Consider the following 15,971-nt stretch of genomic DNA (forward strand, 5'->3'; position numbering starts at 1 on the left):
CTGCCCAGTCCATTCTGGAAGCTCTTCCTGCTGGGAAACGGTGTATTGACAGGTAACATTCAAGCACTTGTTACTTGCCAGGCACTATGGTAAGCCTTTATGGCTGTTGTGCTTGTATTCTGCATAACAGCCCTAGAAGGCAGGTGTTGTTATCCTATTTTATAGATGGAAAACAACAACAACAACAACAACAACAACAACAACAAACGAGGCTAAGAGAGAAGCTGAGCCTTGTCTAAGGTCACTCAGCTGGTCAACAGTTGGGTTGTTATCTTGAGTCCAGGTTTACCGGATTCCCTGTTCTGACCCCCTATGGCAAACTGCTTGCTAGGACATAGGACACCAACATGTCACATCTGTTTTCTTAAGATCTGAGCCGGTTCCCCAATCTTTGAGATAAATGCCAACAGGGCCAGGGATTCGCTGATGAACCTGGAGGAGGGGTGTGTGTGTGAGGAGGAGGTTAGTACAAACCCATACCCAAAATCCTGATCGATACACACTCTAGGGTCAGTGAGCCTCTGGGAGGCATTACTGAGCTGCAAAATATGTTTGAACACCTAGTTAGCATTCACCCTGGTAGACAGGAAGAGATTTTGCACACAGGGAAATTAACTTGCCCAGGATCCTACACAGCTAGCTCATGAGGCAGATTTGGAACTAAAACGACCCTTAGGCTCCTATCAATGGCTATCCTTGACGGGCACCTACTATGCGCCAAGCACTGTGCTCAGGGCTGGGTACCTCTCCACACCCTTGCTTCTGGGAGAAGCAGAGGCCTGGCGTAACGTGAGCCCTGCCCACTGGAGGAAAGGATATGGGATGCTCTTGGTTTTTTCCCTTCTGACTATCAACACGTCTTTGCCGTGCTGCTGCAGACTGGCGTGGTTCTGGAGGAAGTGCACAATCAGAGGGCTCTTCCCGTAAATGTTGAAGAAGTTCAAAGTCAGCTCGGGGCTTTTGCAGGCTGGGTAAGACTGAATAGGAAAGAGAGAGGGAAAAATAAGATATTGTCATTCTTACAGCCTGTATTAAGAAATGGAAAAGTACTCATCATATTCTTTGTCCAGTAACTCCAGTTTTAGGATGCCATCCTAAAGAAATTACACCAATTAAAGAAAAAAAGATTTAAGTACTAAATCAGATAGATATTTACAACGGCAAAAGATCAGAATAAACCGAGTGTTCAAGAAGATGTTGGTGTCTCTACCCCAAGAAATAGTTATGCCACTATTAAAATGTTTATGAAGAGTCAATACTAAGGAACTGTTTCATATCTGATAGAGGATTAAAAAATCAAGATGCACCGGGGCGCCTGGGTGGCTTAGTTGGTTAAGCGTCCGACTTCAGCTCAGGTCATGATCTCGCGGTTCATGAGTTTGAACCCCACATCAGGCTCTGTGCTGACAGCTCAGAGCCTGGACCCTGCTTCGGATTCTGTGCCTCCCTCTCTCTCTGCTCTTCCCCCTCTTGTGCTCTGTCTCTCTCTCAAAAAATAAATAAACATTTAAAAAAATTAAAAAAAAAAACCCAAGATGCAGGGTGCCTGGGTGGCTCAGTTAGCTGAGCATCTGACTCTCGATTTAGGTTCGGGTCATGATCTCAGGGTCATGGGATTGAGCCCCGTGTCAGGCTCCACACTCAGTGCGGAGATTCTCTGCCCCTCTACTCTGCTTACGTGCTCTCTGTCTGTAAAATAAAATTTTTAAAAATCAAGAGGCAAAATTGGGTAGATGGTATTATGTATTTTCTTTTTTTTTTTTTTAATGTCTATTTATTTATTTTAAAGAGTGCAAGTTGGGGAGAGGGGCAGAGGGAGAGAGAGAGAGAGAGACTCTCCAGCAGGTTCCATGCTCAGCACAGAGCCCGACACAGGACTTGAGCCCATGATGGTGGGATCATGATCTGAGCTGAAATCAAGAGTTGGACACTTAACCAACTGAGCCACCCAGGTGCCCCTGTATCTTTTCTATGAAATAAATCAGTTAAAAAAAAAAGATAGACGGGAGACTGGAAGCATAGTTACCAAAATGTTAACGATTCATTCGGCAAATATTTATTGGGTCCCTACCACGTGTATACACTGTTTTAGGTGCTGGGGATTCAGCCGAGAAGACAAATTCTAATGGAGCTTGCATTACAGTTGAGACAAAGACAATCAACAAACCAACAAATGAAAGAATAACATGACATTATGGAATAATAAGTGCTTCAGATAAGGATCAAGCAGGCGGGGCGCTTGGCATGTGACTCTTGAACCCGGATCTCAGGGTTGTGGGTTTGAGGCCACACTGAGTGTAGAGATTACTTAAAATCTTAAAAAAAAAGAAAAGAAAAGAAAAAGAAAAAAAAAAAGAAGTGGGGCAAAGGGTGGAGGGTGGTGGGAAGGGAGACGGGGGAGGAGAGGGATCTTTTCCATGAAGTGGTCTGTGGGGGGGGGGGGTGCTGTGAAAAGGTAAGGAACCACAATCTTTTGTAAGTGTGATAGAAGCCACCAGAAGGTTTGAGCTGGGGCTTAACGTAATCGGACTAATTTTTCTGCAGATCCCTAGGAGTGCAATGCAGAGAAACTCCTGCAGTGGGTGAGAGGGGATGTGAGGAGTGGTTAAGAGGTCTCTGCAGTGGTTGGGGGGTGTTGGGTTAAAGAAGCAATACATTTTATTTAAAGAAGGAGTTATAATTTAACTAAAAAACTCTACCTCCTGCATAAGGGCTGTGACGACGCCTGAGTGCACTCTTCTCTAATCCTTTTTGGACTTGAATTGCTTCCTGAGATGTTTCTTCTGTCTATAACAGTCTCTGAACCTCGTCATTCGACATCTTGGGCCAGAAAACTGATGGTGGTGGGAGCTGTCCTGTGCATAGTAGGAAGCTGGGTGGCATCCCTGGTTTCTAGATGCCAGTAGGATGCCATCTCCTCCTTTACTCCCAGCTGTGACAACTGGAAATGTCTCCAGGCAGGGGCCAAGTCTCCCAGGGGGCAAACTTGCCCCTCCCCAGCCCCTATGGAGAATCACTGTTCAACAGCAAGATCCCACTGGGATCACAGAAACTTGGGGCTAGTAAGGAAGCTGCACATCACTTAGCCCAAGACTCCTAAACCCTACGGCCTACGAGGGGGCAAGTCTGTGTTCACTGGTCTCCAGTGAAATGAGGGCAAGAAGGAAAAAAAAAATATTGTCGTAAATCTGACTTAAAGTGAGTGTGAGTCACTTTAAGGACGTTCTTTTATTCTGAGATTGCCTTTTCCGCTTTTTTGTATTAATAACCTTCCTTCTATGAAATGATGGTGATGGCAGATAAGCGGTCATTTTGCTTTGGTGAACTTATTTGGTGAAAAACAAATTGTTTCCCACAGTCTAGAAGATTCCAAAGTGGACCCAGGGTCCACTAATCTCGTTCCCCATTTACCCTAAACTTGTTCTTTTGTCTGCCCAGAATCCACCCTCCTTTCCTGACAGGCCCCGATTCTTGCACTGGAGGGAGTTCACCTGCCCTCCACTGCCTTCAGGCTTGTGGGGACTTTAAGCCAAAAGTCTTGCTCCCCCAGGGCGCCTGGGTGGCTCAGTGGGTGAAGCATCTGACCGGCTCAGGTCATGATCGCTCAGTGCATGAGTTCGAGCCCCATTTTGGGCTCCGTGCTGACAGTGCAGAGCCTGGAGCCTGCTTCAAATTCTGTGTCTCCCTTTCTCTCTGCCCCTCCCCTGCTTGCTCTCTGTCTCTCTCTCTGTCTCTCAAAAATAAATAAACAATAAACATTAAAAAATTGTTTTCAAAAATTATTTTAAAAAATTCTTGCTCCCCTGTGAAGGCCACTAGCAGGGCCATCAGGGGGGTCTTCAGAGGTTTCACAGCTTCTTCCGGAGCCTGCCTCTCACCCACCCAGCTAGAACCAGGGCACGTGCAATGAGCTTGGTCAGTCAAAATTCCCGCTCCTGGGATTTTGAGTCTTGACTGGGGTAAACTGTAGACTGGAAACACTTCGGGGCTCACCCATTCCAGACATGTTACCTTGAAGTGATGGTTCAAGGGTCGGAAGGGCCATGATTCTTCTCCTGGTCCCTGGACTCACTTCAGACTTTCTAGCTACTCAATGTTCTTCTAGTCTTTGTTCACGGTGGCCAAGGCCGGATTTTGGCACTTATAAGCAAAGAATTCCAACGAATATACCTCCTTTTGATAGTATTAGCAAAAGGGAATGGTCCATTTTTGCTTCCCTAACTCTGGAAACAAGGAACATATTACCCTCAGAAGCATCCAGTTCCGCGGTTGGTAAGGACCTGATTTCTCCTCGCAGGGAGGAGGCAGGGGAGGGGCCTTGGGTACCGAGACCTGGGGACGGGAGTGCGAAGGGCTGGTCCTAGCCACAGCACCGGGCAAAGGCGGGCCAGTGTGCAAGAGGAGAGAGGTTCCCAGACGTCAGATCCAAGGGGCAGGGAGAAAGCAGAGTAGGGGCTAGGGTGAAGGGTTGGCATCAGAGACCTGGCAAGAGGAATGAGTTTCAAGAGGTCTGAGAGTCAGAGCTGGAACAAGCCCTGCGGATGGTCTGCCGCAGAGCCAGGGGGTAAAGCTGGTTTAAAATGACAACTTGGACCCTGAGGAAGTTCTTTCTTAACCGAGATAAAAATCTGACTCTCTGTAATTCTAACCGATCTTCCTCCAGAACCACGTGTTATGGAATAGTCCTTAAAATATCTGAGGAGAGCCCTTGATCTTCTCTCATTGTTGCCTTCTCCAACCTAAACATCCTTAGTGTTTTCGATGACTCATGGACAGGGGCGCCTGGGTGGCCCAGTTGGTTAAGCGTCTGTCTGACTTTGGCTTGGGTCACGATCTCACGGTTTCTGAGTTCAAGCCCCGCATCAGGCTCGCTGCTGTCAGCAGAGCCTACTTGGGATCCTCTGTCCCCCTCTCTCTTTTCCTCCCCCACTTGCACTCGTGCCTCTCTCTCTCTCTCTCTCTCAAAAAGAAAAGAGAGGAAAGTGGAGGGTGGGTCCAACTGGTGGGGCAACTAAAAGGTTTCTAAGAGCAACTCACTGTTCTTGGCCCCACTGTGATGAGGTCTCCCTTATTCTCACCTCTTTAAACTTAGCGATACCTTCTGTCTGCACGACACATACACAAGCCTGTGTGGGCGATTTTTCGAAAATGAAGGGAAGAGGGGGGTTGCATATTTGGGCCCATGTGGTAGGTGCACAGCACATGCAGGACAGAAGAGGGGTTGGGTGCCAGTAAGCCCCCCAAGTTCACAGACATTTGGGGAGAGGACTGGGCTTCAAACAAATTGTGTAACAAATGCTTGAGCCGATCTTTGGCTAAATTCAAAGGAGCAGAGTGACCCCTGGTGACATTCGGTTATGTGAGTAACGTTTTTGTATTGCGAATAGGTGATAATATAAAAATATTGGGGAAACATTGGGAGAATATGTCATATAATCGTAGAGTGATAAAGATCTTTCTTAATAAGAAATGAAATCAAGAAACCATAAAACAGAAGACCAATAAATATGGCTCTTAAAAAATAAGTTTCTCCCCCCAAATTACATTTTCTCACATAAAATACCATCATTAAAGTAAAAAGATTAAATAGTAAACATTTTTGCCAAACAGATGACAAAGAATTGAACTTCTACAAACGAATTATAAGCAAAAGACTAAGAACCTCAAAAGTTGTCCTATTTCTACTAAGAATAGAAAAAACAAAAACGGGGCAGCTGGGTAGCTCAGTCAGTTAAGCACATGACTTTGGCTCAGGTCATGATCTCACAGTTCATGGGTTTGAGCCTCACGTCGGGCTCTGTGCTGACAGCTCAGAGCCTGGAGCCTGCTTTGGATTCTGTGTCCCCCTTGCTCTCTGCCCCTCCCCTGCTCACACTCTATCTCTCTCTCTATTTCTCTCTCTCTCAAAAGTGAATAAATGTTAAAAAAAAAATTGAGGGGCTTCTGGGTGGCTCAGTCAGTTAAGCGTCCAACTCCCGGTTTCAGCTCAGGTCACGGTCTCGCATTTCGTGAGTTCGAGCTCTGCATCGGGTTCTATGCTGACAGTGCAGAGCCTGCTTGGGATTCCCTCTCTCTCCCTCTCTCTCTGTCCCTCCCCTGCTTGCTCTCTCTGTCTCTCTTGAAATGAATAAACTTAAAAAAATTTTTTAGGGGCGCCTGGGTGGCGCAGTCGGTTAAGCGTCCGACTTCAGCCAGGTCACGATCTCGCGGTCCGTGAGTTCGAGCCCCGCGTCGGGCTCTGGGCTGATGGCTCAGAGCCTAGAGCCTGTTTCCGATTCTGTGTCTCCCTCTCTCTCTGTCCCTCCCCCGTTCATGCTCTGTCTCTCTCTCTGTCCCCAAAATAAATAAACGTTGAAAAAAAAAATTAAAAAAAAAAAATTTTTTTAAACGTTAAAAAAAAAATTTTTTTTAAAGTTAGACACAGAGACCCAACAATGCCACTCCTGGGTACATACCCGAGAGAATAGAAAAAATATGCACACACAAAAACTTGTATGTGAATGTTCATAGAAGCAGTGTTATTCATAGCAGCCAAACGATGGAAACAACCCAAATGTCCATCTGCCAGTAGATGGATAAACACAGTGTGGTCTATTCATACACGGCATGTTACTCAGCCATAAAAAGAAATTAAGTACTGATACACGGTACCGCATGGATAAAGTTTGAAAACATTATGCTAAGTGACAGAAATCAGTGATAGAAGGCCACTGATTGTATGATTCCATTTATACGAAATGTCCAGAACAGGGAAATCTGTACAGGCAGAAAAGTAGATTGGTGGCTGAAGAGACTGGGGGGACAGGGGACCGGGGAGGGACTGCTAATGAGTATGCAGCTTTTTTTGGGGGTGATAAAAGTGTTCTGGAGTCAGATAGTGGTCATGATCGCACAACTAAACTACAGCCCACTAAATTGTACATTACAATGCTGAACTGTATGGTACATAAATTGTATCCTTTTGAAAATCTTGGTTCTACCACCTACTAGCCATTTGGCACGAAGTGAAATACTTAATATTTCTGAGCCTAAAATGGGGATAATAAGTAAAAACTACTTTTCATAGGGTTGTGTGAAGATTAAATGACTCAATACATATGACGTGTTTAGAATGATGTTTGGCATACAGTAAGCACTCAATAAATGTTGGCCATTATGTGTTAGGTTGAAAAAGCAAAATGAAAATAGTGTATATTCTATTGTGGTTTGTGTATATAAAAAAAAGGTTTGTATTCCTTGACATCCGCCCGATATTTCTGGAAGGATATATGGGAAAATAGTGTTTGCCTCTGGGTCAGGGGCATAGGGTCTGGCGTGAAAGAGAAATTTACTTTTTATTACGTGCCCTGCAACGCTGTTTGATTTGACCATGGGCAAAGAACAGGCAGCAGGTTACACCCAAGCTGTGCCTCAAGTGGTAGAATCACACGTTCGCTCCTCGGTCAGGAGTGTCCCGCGGGCCCCCGTGAATAGCGTACTGAGCTAGCTCTCCTTTGGCACTTCCCTTCCCCTTGCCTCTGCCAGGCCGTTGGCTCTCAGCTGCTTCCCGTTCCTGTTAACATCCACTCCACCCGCTTGGCCTCCCCTCCCCACCAAGCTGGGTCACAGAGTAGGACACGACTGTTCGTCACCCGCCGCCAGCCCTGTCGGCAGGAAGGGCCGTCACCACTGCTGGACTTTATTTTCCCCGTTTTATGGAAGGAGGTCAGAAAAGTTGAGTCACCTGCTCAAGCAACACAGCTGAAAAGATTCAGCACCAAGATCTGAACCCACGTCCGCCTGTCTTTTCCATCATGCCCTGCCCTACTTCTCAGAACGTCACCGCTAAATGCTGAGGGGCAACAAGTATGGAGAAATGAAGAAGGCTCAAGAACTGAAGGCTGAAGGTGCCATTCACGTAAACTACCGTCCGCAGAGGTTTGTGGGGAAGAGCTAGGGGCGGGGAGGAGAAGAGGAGAGAAAACACATTAATCCAGGGACTTCCGAGTTCGGGGGACTTTGCTAGTGGCAAAGCTCAGTGATTAACAGCTCAGGCTCACAGTCTGACAGATCCGTGTGCAACTCTTGGCTTTAACACTCATCGGCTTTGTGAATTTAGACAATGTTCTGAGCATCACTTTCCTTACTAATAAACTGAAGAAGACTAGGAGGAGTTATCTCAGAGGACTGTGACAGTAAAATAAAATATACTGCGTGTACAGGTTTAGTTTAATGTCCGACATGTAGTAAATGTCCATTACATGTTAACTATCACTATCTCAGGTGAACCTCATAAGAACGCCATGACCTAGGAATTACTGTCCCATTTTCTAGAGTAGGGCAATGAGGCTCAGTGCTCTCTTCCCATTACACCAAGGCTCCTGAATTTCAAGCAGGTAATTTAAATCCCTGGAGAAATCCAGATAAAAAGCTCAGTCAACGGGTACCTACCTCCACCAGGAATTACTCTCAGGAGATTTCCTGACTATATCACCCACGTCTGTAAGAAATACCCCCATTCTGACCCTGACATCTTCACAGGGCTGGCTTTTCTCCCCAGATCTCCTAGCCCCTCTGAAATCATCTCTACTATTAAATTTCCAATCATGTGCTCACCTGCTTGGGAAGCATATTCTCATATTCTCTTGCTTCTGATATCCTCTTGACTTGTTTTGCAGCTTTCCTCAAGACCAGAGTCTGCCGGCGATTCTCTGTCAATATAACGTTGGCAAAAAAAAAAAAAAAAAAAGGATCATTGGAGAGCATGTATGGCAGATCTCCGCTTCCTAATCGCATGAATTACCTGGGTGTATTCAGGTCATTGGGAAATAGTTCAGGTAAATTCATACAATCTCACTTGTACTTTAGCCAGATATATACCTGCGGCCACACATTTGTCCCTCTACTTATCTGTCCATCCATCCATCCATCCATCTATCCATCCAACAAACATCCACTGAGCATTTACTATGTGTTAGGTCCATGCACGGTGCTGGAAATAGACTATCTTCAAGCAACTCACAGCTTAGTGGGAAAAAAAAGACATGCAAATAACAAGTGTAACACCAACTCAGACGCCATGCATACAGTTCTCTACAAGTTACACCATGGCCAGAGAATAAGGAAGGAGAGGCCTGATGGCTTTCAAAATGCTAAGCAGTGGGGTGCCTAGCTGGCTCAGTCAGTAGAGCATGCAATGTCTTGATCTGGGGGTTGTGAATTCAAGCCCCCCATTGGGTATAGAGCTAACTTTAAACAAACAAACAAACAAACAAACAAAATAAAATGCTAGTAGAATCAGGAAGGGTGTTGAGAATAAAAGACCCAACTCTTGCACAAAATTATGGCTTTACTGTGGGAGAAGGTTGACACAGACCATCTTAAAGATGGGCAGAGAGAAACAACAGATCATCCATAAAGGGATAACAGAATGACTGCAGAGTTCTCGACAGTAACAACAGAAAGCAGAAGACAATGGAATCAAATCATCAAAGCATTTAGGTAGACTTGTGGACCCATAGGAACTATCTTCAAGAACAAAGGTGAAATAGGGGTGCCTGCATGGCTTGGTCAGTTAAACGACTGACTCTTGGTTTGGGCCCAGGTCATGATTTCACGGGTTCGTGAGTTCCAGCATCAGGCTCTACAATGGCGTGGAGCCTGCTTGGGATTCTCTCTCTCTCCCTCTCCTGCCCTCCCACACATGTGCTCTCTCTCTCTCAAAATAAATAAATAAACTAAAAAAAAAAAAAAAGAACAGAGATGAAATAAAGACATTCATAGAAAAATAAAAACTAAGGGAACTTACCAAAATGCTTGTGATAAAGGAACTGCTAAAATTCTCTTTCTCATTCTCTCTTTCTCTCTAAATATCTATCTATCTGTCTACCTAATTTTTTTTCCAGGAAAAATGATCCCAGAAAGACGGTCTGAGCATCAGGAAGCAGGCAGATAAACTGACAGTTTAAGACCAAACAACAATTACCTGCTATAATAAGCATAATATGTAATTTGTGAGGTTTTAAAATAGAACAGAACTAAAAACTCTAGACAAAATAGCATTTAAGTCTGGACAGAAGAGATTGGAGTTAAATTTGTCCAAGTCCTTGCTTTGCTCGGGAAAGGAAGTGGGTTAAGATATTATTTAACTTTACATAAAGCTAAGTATGCATGAGAAAATTTCAAATGCACACAATAAAGCAAGGTTTCTCAATCTTGGTGTTACAGACATTTTAGCCAGACGATTCCTTGTTGTGGGGGATGTCTTGTGCATTGTAGGACGCTTAGCAGTATCCCTGACCTCTACCCACTAGATGCTAGTGGCAATCTCTCCCCAAGACATTTATGGCCCCAAATGTCTCCAGACATTGCTAAATGTCCCTTGGCGGGGGTGGGGAGTGGTTAGCCCTGTTTGAGATTCACTGCAATAAAGAATAATCTGTAATGAAGAACAGAGACAGAATATATAGCATCCAAACAATTAGGATAAAATGGAGTAAGAAAAAAAGAACCGAAAGAATTCTATCAGGATTCCAGTTCTGGTTAAGATAAAGTAAGCAGTCCCTACTCCATCTCCTACTAAATGCAACTAAAAACCCTGGGCATAACGCATGGGGTAGCTTTCTGAGGAAAAGTAGACGCTGGCAGGTGACTTGGAGAAGGAAACCAGAGCTCAAAATAAGAACCATATGGCAGTGAATTTCCTGGATTTATTTTCTTCCTCTTAAATGTCCCAGCTCAAAGGCAACATGAATCCCAGAGCTGAGCATCAGGGGAAGACAGAAAGAGATCTAACAGAAGCTCTCTGTTTGTGGTCATGATCTCCCCACCCAAAAGAGCGGGGGAAATCCTGGATTCTTTTCTCTCCCACACGTGCATCTCGGCAAGCCCTCTTCCGGAAGCTTGCAAACCTGTATGGTAGTGACAGCAGGAGAAGTGGCAGCTGGATAGGTATCTAAAACTCTGAGGGACGGGAGTCCTTCTCTGGACCATGGATTTGTGGTTCAGAAAGTAGGAAGGGAATCTCTGTCACTTTTTTTTCTCCCTCTGTCTTCCCAGTTGGCCATGAAGGCAGACCCAGTCACAGGAAGTATGCAGAAGAGTGGAGAGACGGAAGTTCTAACTTTCTAGCAGAAGACCAGACAGGGGTGCCTTTGGAGCCAGTGTGGGAAAGAAGAGAGAGGTCAAGAAAGGAATCCCATAGGGGTACCTGAGTGGCTCATCGGGTAAGCTTAAGCGTCTGACTCTTGATTTTGGCTCAGGTCATGATCTCAGAGTTGGTGAGTTCAAGCCCAAGTCAACTCCATGTCGAGTGTGAGCCTCGGGATTCTCTCTCTCCCTCCTCCTGTGCCCCTCCCCCACTCACTCGTGTGTGTGTGTGTGTGTGTGTGTGTGTGTGTGTGTGTGCGCGCGCGCGCGCGCGCGCGCGCGCGCGCTCTCTCTCCCTTCTCAAAATAAACTGAAAAAAAAATATTTTTTAATGTTTATTTGTTTTTGAGAGGGAGGGAGGGAGACAGAGAGAGAGAGAGAGAGTGGGGAAGGGGCAGAGAGGGAGGGAGACACAGAATCTGAAGCAGGCTCCAGGCTCTGAGCTGTCAGCACAGAGCCCAAGGTGGGGCTCAAACCCACGATTCATGAGATCATGACCTGAGCCGAAGTCAGACACTTAACCGAGCCACCCAGGCACCCCTAAAATAAACATTAAAAAAGTGGGGGAGCTAAAAGAAAAGAACTACCAACCCAGAATAACCAGAAAAAAATATCCTTCAAGAAAGAAGGTGAAATAGAGACATTCTCAGATGAAAGAAAACTAAGGGAATTCATTGCCAGCAGGCCTATTGGAAATGGATTACTGAAGGAAGGGTTTTTTTTTTTTTTTCCTCAGATAGAAGGAAAATGGTATGAGAAGAAAACCTGGAAATTCAAGAATAATGGAAAAACAATATGGGATGCCTGGCTGGCTCAGTCAGAAGAGCCTGTGACTCTTGACCTTGGGGTTGTGAGTTCAAGCCCCACGTTGGGTGTAGAGATTACTTAAAAATAAAATAAAATAAAATAGAAAAGAATGGAAAAACAATAGAAATCATAAATATTTGGTTATGTACAGTAAATACGTGTTAAAAATAGTAAATATATAACGTAAATAGTATATAACGGTGGCTATACACAGTTAACATAGACTGTTTCTCCTCTTACATTCTTCAAAATATGTGGGATGATCACTTTGGAGTATAGCTTGGCAGTTTCTCAAACTGTTAATCATATGACCCAGCAGTTCTACCCCTATGTTTACATACACCCGAGAGAAATGAAAACATACGGCCACACAAAATCTTCTCTGTGGGTGTCCATACCGACATTCCTTATTTTATTTATTTTTTTAATTTTTTTCAATGTCTATTTATTTTTGAGAGAGAGAGAGACAGAGCGTGACAGGACGAGGGGCAGAGAGAGAGGGAGACGCAGAATCCGAAGCAGGCTCCGGGCTCTGAGCTGTCAGCACAGAGCCCGACGCGGGGCTCGAACTCACGGACTGTGAGATCATGACCTGAGCTGAAGTTGGATGCTCAACCAGCTGAGCCACCCAGGTGCCCCCCCAGCATTCTTTATGATAGCTGCAAAGTGGACAACCCAAACTGAATAAAAATTAAAAGACCATATCCAAAACATTTGTGAAATGCCTCCGTGTGCAGAGGGAAATCTATAGCATTAAATGTTCATGTTAGAAAAAAAGGTTTTCATTTTTATTCAGTTCAAAATATTTTCTTAAAAAAATTTTTTTTAATGTTTATTTATTTTTGAGAGAGAGAGAGAGAGGGGAGGGGCAGAGAGAGAGGGACACAGAATCTGACGCAGGCTCCAGGCTCTGAGCTGTCAGCATAGAGCCCGATGCGGGGCTTGAACCCACGGACCACAAGATCATGATTTGAGCTAAAGTCGGATGCTTAACCGACTGAGCCACCCGGGCACCCCCAAAATATTTTCTAATTCCCTTTAGTACTTCCTCTTTGACTCACAGGTCTTCATGAATTTGAATGTGCAGTTGACCCCTGAACAATGTGGGTTGGAACTGTACAAGTCCACTTATATGCAGATCTTTTACAGGACAGTATATATACTTTAAATATATATATATTTTCTCCACCTTATGATTTTCTTAATAGCATTGCCTTTTCTCTAGCCTACTTTATTATAAGAATACAGTATATAATACGTATAACATGAAAAACATGTGTTAGTCAACTGTTTATGTTGTTGGTGAGACTTTAAGTTAACAGTAGGCTATTAGCAGTTACGTTTTGGGGGGAGTCAAAAGTTATACATGGATTTTCGACTGTGTGGCAAGATCATCGTCCCTAACCCCTGTGTCATTCAAGGGTCAACTGCATGCTTATATTGAGGACTTGCAAAGTCTCCTACAAATATGTATTTTTTAATTTTTTAGTGTTTCTTTATTTTGAGAGAGAGACAGAGCACGCACAGAGAAGGGGCAGAGTGAGATGCAGACACAGAAACCGAAGCAGGCTCCAGGCTCCAAGCTGTCAGCACAGAGCCCAACATGGGGCTTGAACTCATGAACCAAGAGATCATGACCTGAGACACTTAACACACTGAGCCACCCAGGCGCCCCTCTCCTACACATATTGACCTGTTTGGAACCTGGCTGTACCTCTCAATGAGCGGTTCCCAAGTTGTTCTTTTTTTTTTTTTTTTTTTTTTTTTTTAATAACAGCTTGATTGAGATATAATTCACATACTAACATCTCTGAGCTTCCATTTCTCTGTAAAGAAAAAGGATTGCTTAGTTTTTTGGAATAATGATCGCATGCGTGTAATTGCCTGCAATGATACTTAAGAGTTCCTGTTTGGGGTGCCTGGGTGGCGCAGTCGGTTAAGCGTCCGACTTCAGCCAGGTCACGATCTCGCGGTCTGTGAGTTCGAGCCCCGCGTCAGGCTCTGGGCTGATGGCTCAGAGCCTGGAGCCTGTTTCCGATTCTGTGTCTCCCTCTCTCTCTGCCCCTCCCCCGTTCATGCTCTGTCTCTCTCTGTCCCAAAAATAAATAAACGTTGAAAAAAAAAAAAAAAAAAGAGTTCCTGTTCTGTGTTTTCTTAGGTTCTGTATTTGTCTATTTGGCATCCAGTAATTACAGGGCAAAACTGATGGCCAGTGCTGTTCACGTCTCCCCTGTGACCGAGGCCATGCTCTGAACCACCGACTTCTCCAACTCCCCCACACCAAGGCAGTATTTCCCCCGCCCCTAAATCACCCCAAGGCCCGGTGCCAGACAACCAGAGACAGTGCCTACGTCCCAGAGCCCACCAGGAACTCAAACCAGATAATCCCAACCTGTTTACCTTTCATGCCTTGTCTTTCCCAGAGAAATCCCAGTAAAGGTGGTGGCCTGAGCCTTCCCCTTGCTCCATTCCGCCCCCTGGCCGACACCGGTGATCCCTCCCATGACCCTGTGCGTCTGGGTCTCTGTTCCTAGGACAGCTGTGAGTAGCAAACTTTTCTTTTCTTTTCTTTTTTTTTAAATTTTTTTTTAACGTTTATTTATTTTTGAGACAGAGAGAGACAGAGCATGAACAGGGGACGGGCAGAGAGAGAGGGAGACACAGAATCTGAAACAGGCTCCAGGCTCTGAGCTGTCAGCACAGAGCCCGACGCGGGGCTTGAACTCACGGACCGTGAGATCATGATCTGAGCCGAAGTCCGACGCTTAACCGACCAAGCCACCCAGGCGCCCCAGCAAACTTTTCTTTCAGTGGCATTGGCCTCTCTGTGTGGTCACTCAGTCTCCTTCAGAAATTAACACCCGGACACAAATCAATTCTTACCTCAACAAATGTTGAGTTTCGCGGGGGGGGGGAAGTGGATGGGAGCAGCAATCATGTCTTAGGTATTTTTCTTCCTTTGCAAACAACCTTTCTTCCCCACAAGTATTAGCGCTGTGCTGAACTCCTCATCATAAGAGTGGAACTTAATCAGTGTTTGTTGAACTGAAGAGATAATTACGTTCTCTCCTAAGATATCACTTGGTGTCAAGACCCAGGCTAGAACCACAAGTGTAGACCAGGGTGGCTAGAACCACAAGTGTAGACCAGGGTGGCACATTATGTCTGAACAAACCCAGGAAGCCAGGGCTTGTGAGATGATAACTAAGTCAAACACCTACATTTCCCTTTTAAGATAGTTCCTGTACCTTTTGTGGCATTCTGTGTTTGTGAGCCATCCCGTGATTTCTTCTTGGCCACAGGACCTTTCTCCGTGGTTGAATTTATACAGGAAGACTCCAGGAGAGGAAAAAAAAAAAAAAGAAGATGAAATTGAGTAAAATTGGTTGGGAGAGGAATACTAACAGTCAACATGCAATTTCCCAGACATTTCTCCTCGTTCTTAGCGATGCATCTGGTGGAGGGAGACCACTCAGCAGAGCCTGGGCACCCAGCCCTCTAACCAGGGCGCGTGGCCAAGAGGTGGCTGCAAATGCAGGTGCTGGGGGCTAAGCAGACCGGGATGCCAGTCCCAGCCCTGTCCCTCAGCAGCCGCTGAGCTTGGACAAGTCTCTGGACGTCTCGGTTGCCTTCGTTTCCTATTCGGTTCTTAGGAGGATTAAGTCAGCTAATGCGTGCAAAGCAAAGCGCATGTGTGGCTGCTTATGGGAAGTGGACCGAGAGCACTGTGGCCATTGTTCACGCAATCACTTACCACACTCCCTCGGGGGACATTTCACTGAGCAACTACTACTGCGTCTATTACTAGGCAGACCCTGAGACCTAGCCCCTTGCCCAGAGGAGCTCCCAGTCCAGCAGGGGAGACAAGAGTAAATAGATAATTACGCAAAGGGGTGGACAGATTCACATATTTCTTGGAGAAGTAACGTAAGTTAGGATTAGGTTTGTAGATCAGTGACTCAAAATAACAGTGGCTCAAACTAGGTAGAAATTTCCCTCCCACGTAACAGTCTGAAGGTACGCAATCCAGGGTTTAT

At 45.2% G+C, this 15,971-nt stretch overlaps 1 protein-coding gene across 4 annotated transcripts in view; it reads right to left on the bottom strand.

Annotated features, from left to right (window-relative positions):
• FAM227A (family with sequence similarity 227 member A) overlaps positions 1–15,971 on the bottom strand; it is a 78,295-nt gene that overhangs the window by 21,935 nt on the left and 40,389 nt on the right. For all 4 annotated transcript variants that reach the window (XR_004343914.1, XR_004343912.1, XR_004343913.1 and 1 more), the window contains 3 exons: positions 15,183–15,270; positions 8,596–8,690; positions 820–977 (listed from right to left, as the gene is read on the bottom strand). Coding sequence is in view for 1 of the 4 variants with exons in the window: in XM_032594038.1 (XP_032449929.1) it covers positions 820–977; positions 8,596–8,690; positions 15,183–15,270 (341 nt within the window). In the remaining 3 variants the exon portion in view is untranslated. The remainder of the gene's footprint in view (positions 1–819; positions 978–8,595; positions 8,691–15,182; positions 15,271–15,971) is intronic.

This window comes from Lynx canadensis, chromosome B4 (genome assembly GCF_007474595.2).
Source record: "Lynx canadensis isolate LIC74 chromosome B4, mLynCan4.pri.v2, whole genome shotgun sequence".
Taxonomy (NCBI): Eukaryota; Metazoa; Chordata; class Mammalia; order Carnivora; family Felidae; genus Lynx; species Lynx canadensis.